The sequence below is a fragment of the Leishmania infantum genome, chromosome 30 (assembly GCF_000002875.2).
Source record: "Leishmania infantum JPCM5 genome chromosome 30".
Lineage (NCBI taxonomy): Eukaryota > Euglenozoa > Kinetoplastea > Trypanosomatida > Trypanosomatidae > Leishmania > Leishmania infantum.
In genome coordinates this window covers 93,295-115,145 of record NC_009414.2, presented here as the reverse complement: position 1 = coordinate 115,145, position 21,851 = coordinate 93,295, and the positions used below count along the sequence as shown (strand labels likewise).

At 62.0% G+C, this 21,851-nt stretch overlaps 6 protein-coding genes across 6 annotated transcripts; all 6 read left to right on the top strand.

The window, feature by feature from the left end:
• Nucleotides 1-250: 250 nt before the first annotated feature.
• On the top strand, nucleotides 251-2,083 carry LINJ_30_0350 (putative kinesin; the record flags this gene model as incomplete). The annotated part of the gene is made up of 1 exon (XM_001466844.1): nucleotides 251-2,083. One exon carries the CDS (start codon nucleotides 251-253, stop codon nucleotides 2,081-2,083), a length of 1,833 nt encoding a protein of 610 aa, XP_001466881.1.
• Nucleotides 2,084-5,290: 3,207 nt separating this feature from the next.
• LINJ_30_0340 (putative KU80 protein) lies at nucleotides 5,291-7,687 on the top strand (the record flags this gene model as incomplete). Its single annotated transcript, XM_001466843.1, has 1 exon — nucleotides 5,291-7,687. One exon carries the CDS (start codon nucleotides 5,291-5,293, stop codon nucleotides 7,685-7,687), a length of 2,397 nt encoding a protein of 798 aa, XP_001466880.1.
• A 707-nt stretch (nucleotides 7,688-8,394) lies between these two features.
• LINJ_30_0330 (conserved hypothetical protein) lies at nucleotides 8,395-11,703 on the top strand (the record flags this gene model as incomplete). The annotated part of the gene is made up of 1 exon (XM_001466842.2): nucleotides 8,395-11,703. One exon carries the CDS (start codon nucleotides 8,395-8,397, stop codon nucleotides 11,701-11,703), a length of 3,309 nt encoding a protein of 1,102 aa, XP_001466879.2.
• A 959-nt stretch (nucleotides 11,704-12,662) lies between these two features.
• On the top strand, nucleotides 12,663-14,423 carry LINJ_30_0320 (conserved hypothetical protein; the record flags this gene model as incomplete). The annotated part of the gene is made up of 1 exon (XM_001466808.1): nucleotides 12,663-14,423. The coding sequence occupies one exon, from the start codon at nucleotides 12,663-12,665 to the stop codon at nucleotides 14,421-14,423; it is 1,761 nt and encodes a 586-aa protein (XP_001466845.1).
• Nucleotides 14,424-15,403: 980 nt separating this feature from the next.
• LINJ_30_0310 (conserved hypothetical protein) lies at nucleotides 15,404-19,591 on the top strand (the record flags this gene model as incomplete). Its single annotated transcript, XM_001466807.1, has 1 exon — nucleotides 15,404-19,591. One exon carries the CDS (start codon nucleotides 15,404-15,406, stop codon nucleotides 19,589-19,591), a length of 4,188 nt encoding a protein of 1,395 aa, XP_001466844.1.
• A 1,225-nt stretch (nucleotides 19,592-20,816) lies between these two features.
• On the top strand, nucleotides 20,817-21,263 carry LINJ_30_0300 (conserved hypothetical protein; the record flags this gene model as incomplete). Its single annotated transcript, XM_001466806.1, has 1 exon — nucleotides 20,817-21,263. The coding sequence occupies one exon, from the start codon at nucleotides 20,817-20,819 to the stop codon at nucleotides 21,261-21,263; it is 447 nt and encodes a 148-aa protein (XP_001466843.1).
• Between the last annotated feature and the right edge of the window lie 588 nt (nucleotides 21,264-21,851).

The following is a 21,851-nucleotide window of genomic DNA, read 5'->3' as shown; positions in this document are numbered from 1 at the left end:
CGTTCCCGCCGTGCGCACAACCCGCGTGTCTACTCCAGCCCCCCCCCCCCCCCCCACCAGCGCTTTGCTGAGCGGCCTCTCAACACCCCCGCCTCGCCATCCTCTCCTCTCGGGTCCTTCTCTCATTGCTGTCTCTTGCGTTTTTCACCCAGGGCTCCCTCCCCCCTCCCCTCTTCCGCTCCCCGTCGTACCAGACGCGTGTGTCTGCGCCTGCGCTCTCTCGCTTTGCTTGTCGTCTCCCTTCATCGGCATGTCACGCACGCAGACAAGCAGCAAGTCGGCGCCGAAGACCATCGCGGTTTACTGCCGCGTGCGGCCGCCTGTGCCGAATGAGAAAGGGCACACCTTCCAAAACATCAGCTACGATGACAGAGACGCCCGCGCCATCACCGTGAACCGCAAGTCCGGCGCGAAATCATTCGAAAAGAAGTACCTATTCAACCGCGTCTTCAGGCCAAATGTGACGCAGAAGGATGTGTACGAGAACTTCGCCAGGAATGCCGTCGACGCTGCCTTCGATGGCCAGCACGGCGTCCTCTTCGTGTACGGCCAGACCGGCTCTGGCAAGACATTTACGATAAGCAACGATGATCCGAATAACGAGGGTGTGCTGCAGCAGTCCATGAGGGAGATTTGGAACAAGATCGCCAGCGACACGGCCAATGACTATTCGTGCAGCGTCAGCTACGTGCAGCTCTACAACGAAATCCTCACCGACTTGCTGGATGATAAGAAGAGTAAGGTCCGCATCCAGATGGGCTCGGAGGGCCGTGGCGACGTCGTGATGGTGTCCGACACCACCGGACTGGCAGTTGAGCGGGAGGTAAAGGACTACAAGAGCACCATGGCCTACTTCAAAGCGGGCCTAGCGCGGAAGGAGATGGCGAGCACGTCCATGAACAACACAAGCTCGCGCTCCCACACTATCTTCACACTTAACATCGTCAAGGCGAAGAAGGTCGGCGCCGTGACCGTCGGCGCTGAAACGGAGGGTCCGACGGTTGCACTGGAGGGCCGCCTGGTGCTGTGCGATCTTGCCGGTAGCGAGCGTGTGAGCAAGACACATGCGGAGGGCAAGACGCTCGACGAAGCCACGCACATTAACCGCAGTCTCCTAACCCTTGGTAAGGTGGTGACTGCGCTAACCGATAACGCCCAGCACGCACCCTTCCGTGAGTCGAAGCTGACCCGCATTCTCCAGTACTCGCTGATGGGTAACGGCAACACCTCCATCATCGTCAACATCAGCCCCTCCGATGAAAACACGGAGGAGAGCTTGAGCGCCATCTTGTTTGGACAGCGCGCCAGCCAAATCAAGCAGGATGCGAAGAGACACGAGGTGCTGGATTACAAGGCGCTGTACCTGCAGCTCATGGCAGACCTGGACAACAAAAACGACAAGACGCTGGAGGAAGCACTGGAAGAGGAGCGTGGCGTCTACGAGGAACGCATTTCCGCCCTCGACGAGGAGATGAAGTTGCTCAGCGATGAGAACGCGATGTTGCGCAACGAGAACAAGCAGCTGCGCCAGTACGTGCCGGCTGATCGACTGAAGCTGATTGATGAGACACCATCCAGTGGAGTGCCTGGTGCCAATGGTGAAGTTGCCAGCGGAGGTTGGGCCAAGGCCAACCAGGATTTGCGGGAGTTAGTGAAGCAACGCGATGACAAGCTGAAAGTCATCAGTGATGAGCGGGTGCGCCTCGCGCTTGTGGTGGCCGAGGAGAAGCGCAAGTGCTTCCAGCTCGCACAGAAGATGCGCTCATTCGCCATGCGCTACAAGATGGAGCGCGAGCAGTCGACGCAGCGCCAGGAGGAGCTGTGCGCCGAGCTGGCGGCCCTTAAGGGCACCGATTACCTCAGCGCCGTCGGCAACTTCGACGCCACGGCGAGCCCAGGCAGCCCAGGCAGCCCGCACTATCCTCGTGAAGGCGAAGAATTCAACGACGCTGAAAGCGCTCAGGCGCAGATCCGCGCGTTGCGGGCGGAGCGTACGGAGCTCATGGTGTACCAGGCAAAGGCGGCCAATGCGATTCGCATGCTCGTGAAGGAACGTGACGCTGCGCAGCGCAAGGTAGCGTAATTGTGCGGGCACTGGTACATGCCGGCCTACCGCTGCGTACCAGCGGCAAAGTGCGAATGCCATCATTATGTGCGATAGACTGGGCAGTAGGGAGGGGAGGGGTTAGCCCAGCATAGAGGAAGAGTGAGAGGGCGGCGCGTGGAAAAGTCGAACAAGGGGGGGGGGGTGGAGGCGGTTAAGGGGGGCTGTTTCGGTCGCCGTGGCCTTTCTTCCTCCCTCTTCACGCAGGCCCCTCACGTCGTCTCCTCCGTCGCCATTGTCGGTATCTGTCTCTCGCTTCTTCATCTTTCGCTGTCGTTGCCGCTCTTGTGTCCCGCTGTTCTGCTCGAGAGTGCTCACGTGTCGGCTGGGCTGCCCTCTTCGTTGTCCGAGTAGCTGCCGCGTTTTGCTATGTCACCTCGCTCAACCGCTCCACCCGCCCATTCGCTAACGAGCCGATGCGCACGCGCACGCGCTCTCTTGTCTGCGTTGTGGCGGCGCTGCCGTGTTTAAGCGCCGCCCTATATCAGAAGGCGCCCGTAGTAGTGAGTACGAGAGTAATATATCTGCGTGCGTGTGCCTGTTATTGTTGCCTCAACCAAGAACATCTGCGAGTCATGTCGTGGTGATGGTGGTGAAGGCGGACCTCGCGTGCGGTGTCCCTCTTCGACGGGGCCGTCCCCCGCACACAGCCACGCCCTCGTCTCCCTCCATAACACACTTTTGTTGTTTTGCTCTCCCTCCCTGCGCCTTTCTTCCCTTCCCCCGGCTGTCCTCACTACATCCTCGAGCACGAGTGGCTGCGTGCGCATGCGTGTGTGTGTGCGTGTCTGCCGTCATCGACTTCGCTTGTGGGCATGTCTCTCTCTCTCTCTGCGTCTGTGCGTGTGACGTGGCCCGACGATGACACACACACACACACACACGCATGCGTAGCGCCCGCTCGCGTTATGTGCTGCCTGCTGTCTTGTGTCCTTCTGTTTTCATTGCCGCTTTCGTTGACGCTTCTATTTTCGATTGCTCGATCTGTGCCTCTATGCTTTTCTTTTAACGATGGCGTCTCTCTCTCTCTCTTTCGCTCCCCCTGTCCGTGCGTGCTTGCTGAAGTTCCGTAAATATTTGTGTGTGCTGCGTGCATGCCCATCCGCTGGGCTTTGCTCTCGTGCCCACCAAGGACGTTGCGTGCACACACACACACACACACACCACCACCACCACCACCACCACCACCACCACCGCTCCCTCTCCTTTCCTTCTCCTGCTTTTTGCTGTTGTTGCTTGCTTGTTTGAGCGTGGGTGTGCGCGCGACTTGTTGGGAGAGACACCGCCACACGCCTTCTTCATTTCTGTGTATATATATATATATATGCAACTCCCCTTTTCTTCTTTGGTGGTGGTGGTGGTGGCGCTCAATGCTGAGTTCTGCCGTCCGCCTCCCTAGCCCTTTTCTCTATCTCTATTTCTTTATCTCCCGTTCAATGACTACAAACTCATGCTTCTCTCTCCCCCTCCCTCCCTCCATCACTCTCTCGATCTGTTCTATCTTCTTCGCTTATGATCTTTTATTCTGTGTGTGCTGTCTGCGCCCGTGTCTCTGCGCTCGTGCGCAGCTGTGTGAAAGTTGGCGGTTGCGGTGGCGATGCTGGACCTCACTCATCTTTCATTTTCGCCGTCGTGCGGGTTTCTTTCGGCTTTTCTTCGTGTCTGCTCGTCTTCGTTGTTCGTGTCGTGCGCTCTCTTCGTCGCCGTGATGGCCGTCGTTGTTTTGTGCAGTGGTGGGTCTTGACTAGGAAAAGTGACGCTGACGTGGATGAGGGTTATCGTTGATGCACTGACTTGTGGCGTTGGTGTCGATTAAAGCAGCTTTTTTTTTATCGAAGGAAACGCAAAGGGCTGTAACGCATATGCGTCTTGAGTGTGTTGTCTGCTACGCCACTTACGTACGGCACCCTTCTGGCGTTCACTTGTGCGCGAGTCTGCGCGTGTCCTTCTGCGAGGCAACGTGCATGCGGATAGGGGTGCATCAGCGCCACCTGCACACCGCTGCTATTTCCAGTGGCGTGGCAGCACCGAGTCCGTAGCGCCTGCCGTTTCTTTTTTTTTCTTCTTTTTTTCCTCTATCTTGGGTTTCACGGACGCAGGGGAGAACGCTGCCGCCTCAGTCCTTCCTCCCCTTGGTCTCAGCCACTAGTGAGCGCAGTTGTCATGGATCCAGTGCGCCATGATGGCCGCCTCTCTGTTTCTCGTACTTCTCGACACATTGCCTTTCCCCTGGATGACGGGGGGACACCTCAGCGCGTGGCGTCAGGGGTCAGCGCCTCACTCTCTGCGGGTGACCCAGGCAGACCCTAACCCTTGCCAGACGCCGAACCGCTTCTGGTGGTGACAGGGTCAGGTGCCTGCGGCGTGGGGAGGCCAGAGCGATGTATCGCAACTGATGTCGGCGCTCAGGTCCTGGATGGCGTGGCGTCGGAGCGACCTGCGACAGTGCACAGGCTTGTTCCATCCATGCGTTGTGCAGAGTGTCAGCGTGACTCAGGCGTGTATCTCACCCCCGGCCCTCGCAAATGCTTACTGGTGTGGGGATCCTGCGCCACCCTAAGAGAGATGCCCCACGTGGCAACCGGCTCGACGGGGGGGCGGCTGCGAGGCGGAGGTCGGGCCGAGCTCGACGCAGAGGCCGTACTCCGATGACTGAGTCGGCGCATTGCTGTACCGCGCGTGTCCACGGCTGCGTCGCAGCACGCGATGTGGCCTGTGGCAGGCCGTATAGAGTGGTGCTCTACTCCCTGCTGTACGGCAGAGAATGGGCTCGCTGAAACGAACACAACAGAATGAGCACCACATGACCTTTTCTCCGATCTGTGCACATGTTTCTGCATGTGTGCCCGATCTCGTGCGGCCTTTTCCACCGCCGTGCACGGCACCGGCACGAGCGGGAGTGTACGCGCCGAGCACACGAGCTGCTGTCACTTTTGTATCCGCGGGCTGCAGTGTTAGAATCGGCGCCATTAGCTTTTGCATGCTGTTTTCCGGGGCGACACGCACTCGCGGCGCGCCTCTTCATGCCCTCCGCCGTGTTGTCCTCCACCTCCCTCTATGCAAGCCTGTGAGTCGAAGGAACTCGGGCCATACCTCCTGCTCCGTTTCTCCTCCTCAACCTTCTCTTTAGAAAGCGAGAGGCTAGCTTCTCTTCACTGGGTGCACATACCGTATTTTAGCCATCGCATGTCCAAGGGTGCCGCTGTGCTGGTGCTGGACATCACTCTCCCCCGCGCTGCGGCGCTGGCGGAGGCGTGTGACCTGTGCGACAGAATCCTCGCGGACAAGATGATATACGCGCCATCGGACGAGGTGGCTGTCATTCTAGCCGGCACTGAGAAGTCTCGCAGCGCTCTGTACGAACGGTCTGAGCAGGCGCGCTACAACCACATCACTGTGGCTGCCGATCTCGGACCGGCAACGACGCTGACCCTCGCACCCATTGCTGCTACTCGCGCCGGTGTTGCTGTGCTGCCTGACGGCGCGACTGTGCGGCAATCTATCGCGGAGGCGTACGACTTCATCGACGCCCTTCAGGTGGCGGTGGCGGTGCTGCAAGTGCGCACGAGCCAAAAGCGGTACAATCGCTGCATTTACTTCCTCACCGACGCCCGCCACGAGGTGCGGCACAAGGAGGATCTGCTTTCCCTCATCGGTGCCTTGCAGCGCGACCAGGTGGCGTTGGTGGTGATCGGGTTTGATTTTCAGGCACTGCCAGCACCCACGGATTCACAGGGGAAGTTCAACGAATTCACCGCAGGTGAAGCTAGTGCGTGGGCTGCGCTCGATAGGAAGGCACAAAACGAGATAATACTCGCGGCGCTGTGCGCCGAGCTGGGGTCGCCGAGCACACTCGTCAGCCCCGCAGAGGCGCTGGCGAGTCTCTCGTTGCCGCGCTGTCGAAGGATCCGCCAGCAGCCCGTGCTCAAGGTTGCGCTTCGCATTGGTGACGTGCGGCTTGCCACGCAGCTGTTCACTCTCACGCAGGAAGAGCGGCTGCCCTCGCTGCGGCGGAGCACCCAGGAAGGCGTAGACGTGGTGCAGACCATCGAGTACGTCGCCGTCGGCGGCGTGGAAGAGCAGCCGTGTGCCTTGGCGAAGGAGGAGCGGGTGGAGGCGTTCTTCTTGGGCGCCGACCGCATCTCATGCAGCGAGGCCGATCGAGAAACGATGAGAGTAAAGGGCCCGCGCGCGCTGGAAGCGATCGGGTTCGTTGGAGAGGCCGAGGTGGAGCCGTACCTGTTGATGGGCGGCACACGCGCGCTGCTGCCACTGGCGGGCGACCATGCCGGACAGCGCGGCTTCAACGCCTTGGTGGACGCGATGGCATCCAGTCGTAAGGCGATGCTGGTGCGGCTCGTGCGCACGGCAGATGCTGCTCCGTCGTTATGCGTATGCTTTGCGCGGACAGCGGGGTCGTCTGCGGAGCAGCGCCACTTGGTGCTGGCTCCTCTCCCGTTCGCCGAGGACGTGCGAGCCCTTCGCTTCTCCGAGTACCCGGAGCTGCAGTTTAGTGCGGCCGAGGAGCAGTTGATGGACGAGCTGATCGACGGCCTCTCTGTGGATGACTCGGTGCTGGCGCCTCACGACACCTTCAACCCGGTCCTGCAACAGTACTACGCCACTCTGCGATCCAAGCTGTCCGCCATGAATGTCTCGGCGGAGAAGGGCAACGCGAAGGCGACCTCGTCCGAAGCAGCGGTACCACAACTGCTGCCCACGTTGAGGGGTACCTCCACCGACTTCTTCGCAGAGGGCAGCGCGGTGTATGAGGCGGTATCGGCGCACCGGGCCGCTCTTGCGTCTTGCGCAAGCGCGTTCCCGTACGAAGATGAAGTGGACGCGCTCTTGCCAGGAAGCAGAGACGCGGGTTGGAAGGGAAAGCCATGGTACCAAGACGTGGCGACGACGTCATCACTGATAGACCCTCAGGCCGTATCGCCGCCTTCAGCATCCCAGGGATCTGGTGGAGCCCCGTCCACAATCGCCGCTGCCATTGCTAGAGGCGTGAGGTGCGGCGGGGAGGCGGACGAAGCGTCTGCCGGCAGCCATGCCACGTCGGATGCGAACAGCATCTCCACCGCTCCACACGACACCATCAGCGGCGGTCTCTCCTTCGCGATCACGTCCGTTGACCCAGTGGGTAGTTTCTCCATGATTGTGCACCACCCTGCAGTGACGGAGGCACAACTGAACAAGGCGAAGGACGACCTCAGCGATGTCATCTGGGAGCTCCTGCGCAGCAGCATAAAGGACGCCATCTACCGCAAGTGTATGGCCTGCATTATGGCCCTCCGCCAGTTCTGCGTGAAGCAGGACGACGCCGCCTACTACAACGATTTCCTGCTCAAATTGGAGGTGGTTGCACGGCAGTGCGGCCGCGACACCGATTTCTGGGCCCCATACGTGGTGGAGCGGAAGGACAGCGCCAACGTGTGGCCTATCACAGCACAGGAGTGCAAGTCTGCAGCCCTGCCCGACGATACCGCCGCGAAGGCTTTCCTGCAGAAGGACCGCTTCGACCCCGCCATCGCCTTCGACGACACGACTGACGATGATGACTGGCTGGCAGAAATTCAGTAGCGGAGCATCACAGGAGAGAGGAGAGGGAGTATAGAGCGAGGGACGTGCGGTCTGCTTGCGTGCGTCTGTGCCTATTCACGCTCTCTCAGCTCCCTTCGCCTGCCCCCGCACGCTGCCTTCCTTCTCCCTTCTCCTTGCCCGTTTCTCTCGCCGCTTCTCTCCATGTGTGCATGCGTGTGAGCGTCTCTCATCGTTTATCTTCGCTTTCCTCTCTGCCTCACGACGGTGCCCCTGAATGACGGGGGGACACCTCAGCGCGTGGCGTCAGGGGTCAGCGCCTCACTCTCTGCGGGTGACCCAGGCAGACCCTAACCCTTGCCAGACGCCGAACCGCTTCTGGTGGTGACAGGGTCAGGTGCCTGCGGCGTGGGGAGGCCAGAGCGATGTATCGCAACTGATGTCGGCGCTCAGGTCCTGGATGGCGTGGCGTCGGAGCGACCTGCGACAGTGCACAGGCTTGTGCCATCCATGCGTTGTGCAGAGTGTCAGCGTGACTCAGGCGTGTATCTCACCCCCGGCCCTCGCAAATGCTTACTGGTGTGGGGATCCTGCGCCACCCTAAGAGAGATGCCCCACGTGGCAACCGGCTCGACGGGGGGCGGCTGCGAGGCGGAGGTCGGGCCGAGCTCGACGCAGAGGCCGTACTCCGATGACTGAGTCGGCGCATTGCTGTACCGCGCGTGTCCACGGCTGCGTCGCAGCACGCGATGTGGCCTGTGGCAGGCCGTATAGAGTGGTGCTCTACTCCCTGCTGTACGGCAGAGAATGGGCTCGCTGAAACGAACACAGGAGAGCGCATGCCGGCAGGCTCGTCTGCTTTCTGCGTTCCCTTCCGTCTTCTATTATTGCGTTTGGCTGCGTTGATGCAGAGTGCATCCATCAACACACCACCTACGGTGGAAAAAGACGAACTCGAAACCAGCAAGGGAAGTGGTGTGTGCTGTTTGCGGTGTAGGGCTGCTAGGTGCCCATTCGCCTGTGAGAGGGACAGCTGGTGGTTGTGTGTTGGCGCGCAGCACCGCTGCATGTGCCGGACGCGTATACAGACGAGCGCTTTCCTCTCTGTTTTGCTTCGCCGCTCACAGAAGGTCAGGCGAATGCTGCAGCAGAAGGAGGGCGGGAGGGGCACGCTGGGCTTTGCCCGCTTCCTTCCCGCCGCCCTCCCGCACCACTTCTCGCCGACGGCTCTCGCCTTCTCTGCAGTTTGCACTCGATGCTCTGCTGCGCGCCTTTCCACCTTCCTCTCCTCTCCTCTCTGCCCCCTCTCCCCTCTGTCGTACACGCTGCTCTCTTGTCAGGTGCCAGCACAAGCACACGCGCACGGTAAGACCGCCGCTGTGGCCCAGGGCCGCTCCCTTTGCCCCCTTCTCGGGATTTTGTATATTACCGTCTCTCTCTTTCTCGTTTTCCGTGTCGCCAGCGCAGCGCGGTGGACGATGGAGAGCAACGACCACACGACGGACCTGGCGTCACACGCGCCAGGGGTGGAGGCCGCCCCCATCGCTGAACCCACACCGCCACTGACCGGTCTGGCGGAAGGCGCAGTTGTCATGGAGGGCGCATCGCATCCGAAGATGGCCGCTGCCGAACAGAGCGAGGCGACAGCGACGGAGTCGCCGCCCTCTCCTCACTCAACAGGCGAGGCCAAGACGCAGAACGCTCTGGCGGCACTGATGAGCGTGCTCGACAGCGATGAGGAGACTGCGAGGCGCGGCAGCATCTCTCTGCGCTCCCTGCAGAAGATGTGCATGCGCGTTCCGCAGCTCTCCAACGAGCTTACTCGGCCGCAGCGTTTCCAGCTGTACTGCCTGCTTCTTCTCGAGGACAGTGATGACCCGGCGGTGCCGGGCGGGGTAGCTGGGCAGGAGGACTGGACGACGTACACAAAACGGGCACTGGAGACACACGTGCACGTGGCCAAGCAGGCCGCTGCTCTCTTCCCCACCGCCCTCCACATCACCACCGACGAACTCGCCGGCCTCTTCTACCGCCTGGGCGCCGACGCGACCTTTTACTTCAATCCGGTGATGATGGAGGTCATCCTGTGCGTAACGTACGTGGTGGCCGGCAGCCGTTCTACTGACAAGAATATGCTGCTGCGCACTCTCTATCGAATGCTGTGCGTGCTGCAGAAGGATTTCATTGCGTCAGCGGCTTCTCACCTCTACGAGCCTGCGACGACGTCTTTGCTGCGCTTGATGCTGCAGTTCTACGACCCTCAACTCGCCACCCACATGGACCAGCAGCAGGTGAACATCGGCACGTACTTGTTCGACTGGTCGCGGCGCCTGCTGGTTCTGCAGTCGGACTACGACACAGCGCTGAAGGTGCTGGACTGGGTGCTCATCCTGGGCGACCCCGTCATGGTCCCCTACGTGGCACACGCCTACCTCATCACCCACCGTCGGTCGCTCATGCTATTGAGCACAAAGCAGGCGCTGACGCAGCATCTCGACAAGATGAAGTTCACGCTACCAGCGTGCAAGGCAGACGCGATCGACCCCGAGCTGGTGGACGGCCGCGCAACCGCCCCGACACCTGTGTGGGGCGGCAAGTCCCTGCTGCAAAACGCCGATCTGCTCTACCGTGTCACACCGCTGTCGACACAGCGCATGCTGGCCTTCTGCCTCTACCCGGATGTCGGTGTGCTGAACAAGACGCCGAAGGAGCTGCAGGAGTACTACGCCAAGACGCCAAGCCTACCGCTGGAGCGGTCCGACATCGCCTCCGCGTTTGCGAAGCGCGGCGCAGCGGCACAGGGCGGCGGAGACGCGCTCCCCTCGCACGAGTACATAATTGTCGACTGCCGTTCACGGGAGAGCTTCGAGTATGTGCGGCTGCCCACGGCCGTCCACGTAGGGGATGTGCTGAGCTACCGCCACGAGGACCTCGCGGAGGCGCTGCGGCGGCTCGAGTCCTGCCGCGGGCACCCCCTTGCCCTCTTTGGCACCGGGCGGCCGATCGTGGAGGAGACGAACTTGCTGAAGGTCTTTGCGCTTTACCTCGTCAACCGACAGGCGTTCCCGTTCGTGTGCATCGTGCCAGGCGGCTTCAAGACGACGATTCCGCTGATCCGCAATCGCATCATTGACGCTATCATGAGCCCCGCTGCTGCAGCGGCGCTCGAAAACGCGACGGGCAAGTGGGGTATCTCTAGAATCGACTGGGGCCAGCAGGCGTCGAAAACGGCGCACACGATCTCTGCCGCTCTCAACGAGGTGTCGGGCTATCTCGCGCAGGTGGAAGGGGCTGAGGTGCGGCAGAAGGCCCAGGAGCTGGGTACGAAGGCGAAGGAGGGCGTGGCGGCGGCCGGCTCGTGGGGCTGGGGGATGATGAAGCGCGTCCGCGAGAGCCTCAGTGAAACCAGCGAGCAGGCCCTGACAGCGCTGTCCTCCGTGAGCGGCAAAATCGCGGCAGCTCAGATAACGACGACCGCCATCAGCGGTTCAGCCCCCTCTTCTGCAGCCGAGACTGGGCCCTCCTCTGCCACCGCTCCCTCCGGAGCGTCGAAAAGCTCCACGAGTGGCCAAGCGGTCATACCCACAGCCATAGCTCATCCTACCGCCGTGCGACCATCGCAGCAGCCGCAGCAGGTTTTCTCGCTTGGCGAGGACTGCGAAGAAGAGGATCTAGACCTCATCACGTCCATTCCGGCTAGGCCGCTGCGCGGCACGGTGGTGCCGGAGCCGGCACCGGTGGCGGCCGAGATGGCGCTTTCAGCCCCTGCAGCGGCGTCCTCGGCGGCCGTTGTCTCCGCTCCCGAACGGCGGCACTTGACTGCACCCGCATCGTCACCTGCCGTGACGGTGGCGGCGGCGTCACTGGAGCCAGTGCCGCCTCCGACGTCCTCGGCTGCTCCAGTGGCAGCCACGGCGGCGCGCGGGGCGTCTGCACCCCAAATCGCCGCGGACCTCGACGCCGAGTTCGATGAGCTCTTCGGTGACCTGACCGTGACGCCTGCAGCGGCGTCGCGTGTGGCGGGCCTCTCCGCCGCCGAAGCCGACGGCCTCCCTTGACCAGCATGCCCTCGTCGATCCTTGAGGCGCTGCATCAGTGGGGCGGTTTGGCTGCGTTGTTGCTGATGTATGTTTGTGGCGTGTGCACGTGTGTCGGGGATTCTGTTGTGTTCGTTTCAGCGAGCCCATTCTCTGCCGTACAGCAGGGAGTAGAGCACCACTCTATACGGCCTGCCACAGGCCACATCGCGTGCTGCGACGCAGCCGTGGACACGCGCGGTACAGCAATGCGCCGACTCAGTCATCGGAGTACGGCCTCTGCACCGACGCGACATAGCGTGAATCGAAAGTCGCGTGCGTTAGGCGGGCGACAGAGCAAGCCGTCACGACGGGTACGCGATGGGGGCATGACCCCGCCGACTGTGTAAGTGCAGGAGAGCGCCTAGCGGTGCGCTGCGCATGTGCGGCACCTTTTCTTGTCTGCTGTCGCTGCTGTCCTCACGAGCTATCTCCACACAGTCGTGCAGTCAACGCGGAGCGACATCACTCCGTGACTCACAGCCCATACGTGATCCACGGCCGGCTGCATACGATTCGGCGAGAACCCCGCTGGGGAGACGGAGCCGCGATCTCGTATACCCATCGCGGAGGGGTGGAGCTGGCGACACTCGGGGTAGGCCCGACAAGAAGCTGGAAGGACCAATGGCACCGCGGTGTCGTCTATACGCAGACACAACAGAGACACCTATCTTTGTGCGTATGTGAAGGACGGACTCGACTCCTGCCGATGTGACCTCGTTGTAACTCTCTTCCCTCATCTGTCTCCCCCCTCTTTCTCATGCCGGCGAAGGTACGGACGTATTCAAAGGCGTGCACCGTCCGGCGACTGCCGAGCTCCACAAGCGGTTCACGCCTCCTCCATCGCTCCAGCATCTGTAACAGATATCATACACCACATTTTTATTTTGCACAGCGTGCCACTACATCACGCTCTCACGCCCCGACTCGATGCAAGCGTTATGCGGCCACAGGAGCGACTGACGGTGCTGTGCACGCTGTTGCTGCTGTACGTGCTGTTCTCCGCCCCGGTGGAGTTGCTGACCGTCTTTTGGCACCGCACCACCTCCGCAGCAGTCGGCATCTCGTCGCCGTCCCCTCTGAAGCGCCTTTCTACGGGCTCGGCGCCGGGCCTCTCCACCAACTACGCCTCCTTGTATCTCGGGGCCGCGGTGGTGTCGATGGAGCCGTCTTCATGCCACGGCGGTGTGGCGCTGATTAGCGAGAGCGTGGACAAGTACGTGCTGTGCCCCTGTGATGCACCTCGGAAGCAATTCGTGGTGCAGTTGATCCGCGATGTGCAGGTGCGCTCTGTGATGGTGCGCAACGCTGAACACTTTAGCAGCGGTGTGCGCAACTTCACGTTGCTTGGCAGTCTACAGTACCCGACGTCCACCTGGTTAGTGCTGGGGCACTTTGAGGCGGAGCAGCGGCGCGGCCGCCAGTACTTTGACGTCGCCCCGCGCAGCCGAGTGCGCTTCATCAAGCTGCAGTGGGCGACATCGTATGGACCGGAGCCGTGGTGCACGATCACTTCTTTCCAGGTGTACGGCATTGACGTTCTGGAGACTCTGACGCGGTACGACGGGGGCGACGACCTTGTAGCGGGCGAAGATGCCGCTGGGGCCAGCGGCGGCCTCCGCGGCACGCCAGACATGCATCGTTTTCATCTACCAGCGCTTCCCCCAACACCGGGGGAGGTGGCGGCACCGCCCTTGGCTGGCAGCAGCGCAGTTCCATCGAGGAACGGCGCCACGTCTGCGAATGACGCCCCGGCGCCCGCCGTTTTCATTGACGAGCTTGCGGCTGGTATGTGGGCCGGTGCCGCTGCGACTGTCGGAGCTTCGAGGGGGGCCGACGCCGATGACCTCCTTCTCGCGCCTGTGGACGTCGGCGCGTCAGCCGAGACAGGGCCGCTGTCCCAGCCTGATGCGGATGCAAAGCGGTCTTCCCCAACCAACTCCATAGCGCTCGCCGCGACGGCGCCTGCTCTCCAGTCGGTGAACTGCAGCGCTGCGCAGCCCATTGGCCGAAACGCGTCCGTGAAGTGCACCATCACAGACCTGACTGCTCTGTGGGGTCCGTGTGCGGTGGCCACGTCTGGTGCGTCCGACTTCACCGCTGTGACCACCCCCACTAGCGCCCCTGCGCTGTCCGTGAGCACTCCGAGCAGCAAAGGCCTCTCCGCATCCGGGTCTATCTATCAAAGCGCCGCGGGATCTCTTCTCACGAACCTTCTTCGGCAGCAGCGCAGCACGCATCATGAGCTGACGTTGCTGATGCAGCGAGAGCGCCACCTGGCCCAAGAGCTCAACCGTACCCGCATCCTCCTCAGCGACTTCTACGCAAGGTACAAGGCAACGGAGAGGGAGGCCGACGAGTACCGCGACCGGCTGCACGGGTTGCAGTCGAAGCTGCAACTGCTCCAAGAGCGCTTTCTTCGCGAGCACAGCAGCTGCTGCGGCGAGGGAGGCGGCGCAGGCAGAAGCGGCGGCAGCATAATGCGGAGCGACACAGCCATGGCGGTGGCATCTTTCGCGCTATTGGCGTTGGCCGTGATACTGATGCTCATGTATTCATCTTCGTCATCGCGTTCTGTCGTTGGCCCCCCGAGTGGTTGGGGATGTTACTACAACATTGGTCGTGGCAGCGGCGGGGTGGCCTCGGGTGGCGGCAACAGGCCCCCGCTCTGGCCGCGACCGCAGCGAGGCCGCGCAAGGTAGTGGAGTGATGTGCGCTAGGCTGGGGTGGGCGACCTCTCATGTGCTGTAGAGCCAAGCAGAGCGCGCTCTTGTGCGTCTCTCTTCGCTTGTTTCCTCCTTGGCAAGAATGCGTGAACTTCCGAGTTTTTGTGGGCGTGCGCAGTCTGCTAGGCATCCAACTAAGATGATCAGCCACAACAGCGAGCAGCGCCGCCGGCTTTGCGATGTGGCCGTGGCTGGAGGGTATGAGTGCGGGCCACTTGCTGCTTGTCTCTATCCCCTTCGCCCCTTCCCTCTAACCAAGGGCTCTCCACACTGCAGTGCATCGCGCCACCGCACTTGCAGTCCCGAACGTCCCCTCCAGCGCATGCTTGTAGCGATGCCAGAGCTGGTGTGCTGAGCCGGCCGCTTCTAATGTCGTATCCTTCTCTGTCGTGCCTGGAGCTTCCTCTTTCCTTCGTTTTCTCCCTCCTCTTTGGCTGTGTATGTCTGACAATCATGGGCACGCGTCTGCGCATCTGACCTCGCTGGTGGGCCACCGGCACCCCTTGCCATTTCTGCGTTCCACTCCGGCGCACGCGCACGCACGCGTGCACAAGCTCGCCCCAACGCACAGGCAGACACGTGCACCCTCCCCGCACTCCTCGTCGAGCGCGTCTGGTGTGTCTTGTCAAGTAGCCACCGGATCGACAAGAGGGCTCTGTAGGCAGGCACCGTGAGGTCCTCGAGTAGCGTATACCTTTCTTCCACCCCCTCTCCACTTGCGTCAGCACTACCGAAACGCATCCTGCACCAGGCGGCGGCAGACGCGCCCACTCACGAGGCGTGGAGAGGGCTCACTTGGCCGCCACCACAGTGAGCGAGCGCACACCTCGCGTCAGCCCTCCTCTTCTTCTGTGTCCGGGTTTCTCGGCGTTTCCATCACTCGTCTCGCATCTGAGCCGCCACAGGAAGGCTGGCACCCACTCTTCCATGCATACGCCGAAGGACAAGCGAGAAGCATGAAGCAGGAGACTGTGTGTGCCTTCCCTGTGGAGCTCTTTTCAGTGAGCGACACGGGCGCCTCCTCTAGCAAGGGCGCGTGTGTGTGCGCCGTTGTCGCCCTTCCGTCTCGGCCTCCCAAGTACAGCCTCGTGTGCTACAGTGCGCAGCAGGTAACGTTCTGCGTGGCACGCATGAGCTACGTGGATGGGTACAACACATCGCTGCGCCTTCTCACTCATGCGTCATCGGGGCACATCTCCTTCAGCGACGATGCGGATCAGCGCTGGAGTGTCTTCTTCGCCGACGCGGCTCAGCAGACACGCTTCCTGGCCTGCTGCGGTGTTTCATTCTACGCCCTTTTCGGTGCCCCGGGGGCGTCCGTTTTCAGCTACGACGTGAGCTTCCCGTCGTCGTCGCTCCGTCTCGAGGTCGGCGACAGAGCCCACGTGAGCTTCACCTCCTACGAGCTGACCGTGAAGGACAACATGTACGCTGTCGGCGCTCTTGGCGAACAACGAGGCGACGCAGCTGGCGGGACCACCACTTCTCAGCAACAGCAGCCCTTCTATGTGTTCCAGCCGAGTACCAGTGCGGCACAGCTCGCACAAGGCTCCTTCGGCTTCGAGGGCAGCGTCGTGGGCATGCGTGAGGAGGACGTGCGGGTCTTCGTCGTGCCTGCGGGTTTCACCACACGCGTGTCGGACTCTCTTGCGAACGTCTCCGCACAAGGGCTAGTGTTTGTGGTCCGCCTGGCGCAGGTCGAGCACGTGGACGAGGAGCCGGCGTCAGCAAGGCAGGCCGCTGACAACGGGCAAAGGGCACCACCCTCTGTGTACGCGGCGACAGAGGACGGGGACGCTAGACAGGCGTCGGCGCCGTCGGAACAGGCACTGATGGTTGTCGCGGCGGCGCCGACCGCTGCGGGAGTGGCGCCGGCGACCTCTTCGGCTGCATCCGCCGTCCCCGCGTTTCTGAGCACTAACGGCATCCCAGCTGAGCACATGTCGGTGCTCCGCAAAATAGAGCTCGGCGTCAACACGGCGGTCGCGACAGCACGGGACGTTCACGGCGTGACTGCCATCTTCTCCCAGGACTGGCATCGGTACATAGAGCGCCCGAAGCCGTCGCTGCTGAGCAATCGCGCTCTCCTCGAACAGGTGCAGCGGGTTGTGGAGGAGGAGGAGACGGCACAGAAGCACCTTGACGCGTGCGACAGCGCCCTGCAGGCTCTTGAGGCTCGCAACAAAGAACTCCAGCAGCGCATCGATCGCGCCGTAAGCGACTCGCAGAGGCTGCTGGAGGAGAAGAGCAGGGGCGCTACGAAAGCTATGGAGGCGCGGCTGGAGCGGGAGCGGCAGCTTGTAAAGCTGAAGGATGAGATTCGTGTGAAGGAACAGACGCAGGAAGATCTGCAGCGGCGCGTCGCAGCGCTGCGGAGCTACATCGACACCTCAAGCGAGGAGTTGCGCCAGTTGCAGGGTCGCTTCGACGTTCATGAGATCCAGTCCAAGGGCTTGGCGGAGCGGATCTCTACGATTCAGGAGTCTCTCAGCGAAGAGCGGCGCCGCAGCGCAACGTTGGCCTCCAAGTCGTCCTCCACCGAGGAGGCGATTTGCAAGGCACAGGCTCAACATCGACTAGCTGACGGGCAGCTGACTGCCGCGCGCGGCTTGGCGGAGCGGGAGCGCCTGCGCTACCTGCAGGTGATGGAGGACGAGCGCAGCCACCGCGCCACCGACGCGGATATACTGCGTAAGGACATCGTCGATGCGCTGGACGCACGCGAGCGGCAATATCAGGTGGATCGCTGCCGGCTTGCCGAGGAGCAGTTCATGCGAGGTCTGCGCGACGGCAAGGCAGAAGGCCGCCGGGTCGCAGAGACAGACCTGCTGGGACACCAGGACGAGCTGCGGCTGAACTTGCAGCGGGCCAAGACGGAGGTCGAAATACGCAAAGAGGAGGTGCGCCGAAGCATCGAGTCCGCCATGGCACTGCGCCGCACTCTGGGTGGCAAGGTGACTGAGCTGGAGGCGCAACTCGCCTCCGCGACGCGCAAGCAGACGAATCTGCATTACAAGCTCTCGCAGTGGCAGACATGGTGCCGCACGGCACGGGACACCGTGAGCCAGCACTGGCGTGCGCTGCTCAGCTACGCCACCCACCCGTGCACGCAGGATGAGCTACTGAAAATGATGGAGGCGGTGCGCACCGCTGAGCAGTCGAGCTACGCGAGCGATGATGGCGACGAAGGCAGTGACGGGACTGGCGGCCCGGTGCGGGTGGACCTGCAGTTCCAGCTCGACCATTGGCGGCAAACCCGCATCCGCTGCATTGCTCAGCGCCAGCGATGGCTCTGGGATGACATGCTGGACCTCTACACGAAAGGCGCGTTCGTCCATTTCGACCGCGAGTGGCTGCATCCGCTGATAGAGGCGCACGACGCAACGCTAGAGGCGGTGGCGCAACTGTACGCCCAGCAACACGGCGGCCGCGCGCTCTTCGACTGCTGCGCGGAGGAGGCGCAAGAGCGGTGGTCGGTGCAGCAGCAGTGGTGGTCGACCATTCACGAGATTGAGGAATGGCTGGCTGCTCAGCGCACGGCGCAGGAGAACTTGAAGGACGAGGAGGCGGCGGCACGCGAGGCACTGTGGAAGGAGTATATGGACGGCGGCGAGGCGGTGGTGCAGCTCTGCGCATCGCAGCTGCGGGCGCAGGTGATGCTGCTGCATGAGGAGATGCAGGCACGAGATGAGCTGGTGTCCGAAGAACAGCGACGGCGGCGGCTACTGCCAGATGAGGCGCAGCAGCAATGGGCTGCGTCGTGTTCCTCTGCCCTGCGTCTGTTTGAGGAAGAGGAGGAGGCCGCCCGTGCCGGCCTGGAGGCGGAGGCTTACATGTCCTACAGTGGCCTGGAATTTCAGTGCGCCTACGCCCTTCGCGCCGCGCAGCAGCTCAGTGCACAGCACGTGGAACAGCAGCGTCTCTTGGCTGAAGAGACGGCGGCACGGCAGGCCGTGATGCAGGAGGCATCGGATGCGGTAGAGCGCTGTCGCCTCGCTGCTGCAGCTGTTGTTTCTTCTGCCGAAGCGGCTGCGGCACCGCCGATTGAGACACCACAGGAAGGGGGCAGCCCTGCTAACCTCTTCTCCCCTTCACCTATGGAGACCATGCATAGCGCGCCATTGCCCCCTCCGTTGGCAGAGGAGACGTCAGCCAGCCCTCTTCCCTCACCTTGCAGCTCAAGCCACGCTCGTTCTCCACCGTCACCGACCCACCCCGTCGAAGGCCGAACACCGACGGCTGATGAGAGCGCGACGACACCCCAGGTGGCCGGTGTGCCGGCACCTTCACACGGTGCTGCAGATGCCGAACCACCAGTCGGCCCCGCTGTCGCGCTGCAGCACGTGGACTCGTCACCAGCTCCACCGCCGCCGCCAGCGGCGGAGCTCGGGTTTGGCTTCGCCGATCCTCCGCGTGTTGCGTGGGGCGATCACAGCAGTGGCAGTGGCGGATCTAATCGTCTGAGAGACGGGGGGCTGACGATGACCACAGACACATTCTTCTCCAGTGAGCCGCCGCCCCTTCCGCCACCAGACGAAGCCGACTCCTTGGCGCAGGCTGTGGCGGCGCCGAGCGAGCAGCGCAGCGCCAGCACTTTTCATGCAGTCGCCACAGTCGTTGCTCCACCTCCGCCACGCTGCTCATCACACGCCGAATTCTCGGCAGCTCCTACATTGGCGATTACAGCGGAGTCTGATGACACGCTGCCGCCGTCGTCTGAGGTGGCAGAGGTTGACCGACAGCACATGTCTGATCAACGCAGCGGTTCGTCTGGGGGTGAGAGCACTTCCTCATCTTTGCGAACGTCGTCCACCTCTGCGGTGCAGAGGGCTGGCGATGCTGCTGCACTTTTCACCGCGCTGCCGTTGCAGCACGACTCCGCGGGGCGGGAGGAGGGGGCAGCGGTAGACAGAGATTCACCATCCTCGACGCAGCGAAGGCCTCTGCGCGCCTTCGGCGCCGACTCCAGCAATATCGGTGAAGACCTCAGCGGTGACATGTCTAGGGGTCAGGGGTCTCAGAAGTCGCCGACAAGCGTGCCATGCCGTGCTCGCAGACCCACCACCAAGCAGCCAGCTGCAGGAAGCGCTACCCAGAAACCGAAGCTGTTTGATAGCAGCAGTGACAGTGAGCACGGCGAATGATGCGCGACGCGATTTTTTTTCTGCTCTGCGCACCTAATCGAGTGCTTCGCTCCTCCTCCCCCCACTGTGCACTTGCTTGTATGCGTCCGGCGCCTTTCGTTTTGTTTTCTCTTACGTAGTTGCTTCCATGGCCCGATTCTCGGTCCTGTCTTCGCTCCGTGCGTTGTCGATGTGCCGTTGCTCGCCAATCTTTCCTGGCCGCATTGCGCTTCTCCTTTCTCTCCTCCTCCCTGTCCTCGGCGTGCGTGCACCGCTGGACCAGTGCACTGCGCTGGTGCCTCGCCGACTCCATGGGTACCGTCCGTCGTTCCCTTTGGCCTTATTCTCTTTCCGTCCTCTGGAACCGTGCCCCATCTGCGCCGGTTTATGTGCAAGCCGATGCGCCCGCCCTTGACTATCGCTCTGTCTCTCTCTTGCCCCTTCCTCCTCTCTCTCTTTCTCTCTACCCTCGCCCACCGCCTTTTGAGCTGAGGAGCCTGCTTACCTCATCCCCGCGTCCTTCCCTCTACCTCTCTCCCTTTCTCGCATCGCTTCCGTGTAACCCTAGACAGGCACACGCACACACGTACGCACGAGGGAGAGACAGGCGCACACGCACACCCCATAGACGCCCTTCACACCAGCTTCACGCGCTTCCCGTCAGAAACATTTTCGGTTGCATCTCCTTCCTCACTGGCCCACTGTGCACCACCGAGCAAGACACACCGCGGTTTGTCTGTAGGCGCCACCACCGTTACGTTGCCCATCCACTGGGCTTCCCTTTCCACAGAGCTCGCATAGGGACACAAGCTCGCGAACTCGCCAGGCAAGGGCCGACGAAGGTGGAAGAGCGAGCGCGCCACTGTCTCGTCGTGCCCTTTTCTCGGTTCTCCTTTCGTGGCATCTTTTCTCGCACGTGCAGCCCACCACGCCTGCCCCGATAGGGCCGGCAGGCAAGAGGGGAGGGACTGGGGACTGTCATTGGCGTTCGTATCGCTTCTGCGTGTGTCAAAGAGCGGACGGCGCGCGAGCTTCAGGCGACGTGGCTTGCAGAGTGCACCTGTGAAGGCGCAGGCATACACGCTGACCTTCGCGCAGATACTAAAGGGAGGGAGCACCACGCCGTGAAGCTCTCTCGCGAGTCTTGCGCGACGGCAGTCACATATACGATCCGCTGAGTCATTGCACTTTTCCTGAGCTTCGGTCGAACGTGTGTGAGCGAACTCTGCGGACCGAAGCACGTCCAATGGCGTTATCGGGACTTCTCTGCCGCGTGAGTTGCTACGTGGCGCCGTCGCTGAGCGGCACGCGGTTCTACCGCGGTGTCATGAGCCGCGCCTCCAGCACCGCGCTGGCGCTGCCCATCAGCGCCTCATTGACGTCCTCCTCGGTGGTGCCCTTGAGCTACGCCGGCTCCTTGCGGGAGGGCAGGCGCGGCTACGCTCAAGAGCGCAACCCGCACGATAGCAATACGGAGGACATCTCCAACACCTTCTTCGACGTCCAGGACGTGGATGCGGATCGTCTCACCCACTTTTACTGGGACTCCAACGACGACGCGGACACTCCGTACGACACCGTCTCTCTGGACAGCCTCTTTGGTGAAGGGGAGGCGGATGAGTGGTCTGGGGAGTCGCTGGCCTTCGTGGACGAGCGCGACCAGCTCCTGCTGGGTGAGGAGTACCTTAAGTGAGCCTGGAGAGCAGAGGGACGCTTGGTTTTGGAGACCTGTGGTGTAGATAAGCGGAGGTGGTCGAGTGTGGACAGGCGGCTGGGCCACAGATGCACTGGCGCATGATCTCCTTAGCTGTGGCCGCCCACTTGTACACGCGCACGTACATCCGCAGGTGTGCACTGCTGGCGCCTCTGTGCCTCACGAAAGCACCGCGGTGGTGTTTTGTGCACTGCTGTTTGGCGGCTGAAGGCGGCCCTCGCAACCCTCGTGCTTCTCTTGTCTCCGCCCTCCGCCCTCCTTCTCCTCCCTCCCCTGCCACTCTGCGTAGGTGTGATGTGCCTGTGGTGCTGCCGTCGGGAGTATCGCCGCCGAGGGCTCTTTTACCTTGTTGCGTGACAGACAACTAGACCAATGCCCGCATGCGTGCGTGTTCGTGTCTCACGCGTACCTGAGCTCATAGAGGCCACACAGAATGAACATGGAGGATGACATAAAGAGCGCAGAAGATGAAAAACAGGAAAGCGTAAGCGAAGGGGCGACGAAGTTCGCCCTTCTGCAGAGACAGTGAAGAGAGGGAGGGGGCGAATATCAGCCGTGCGAAGCGCG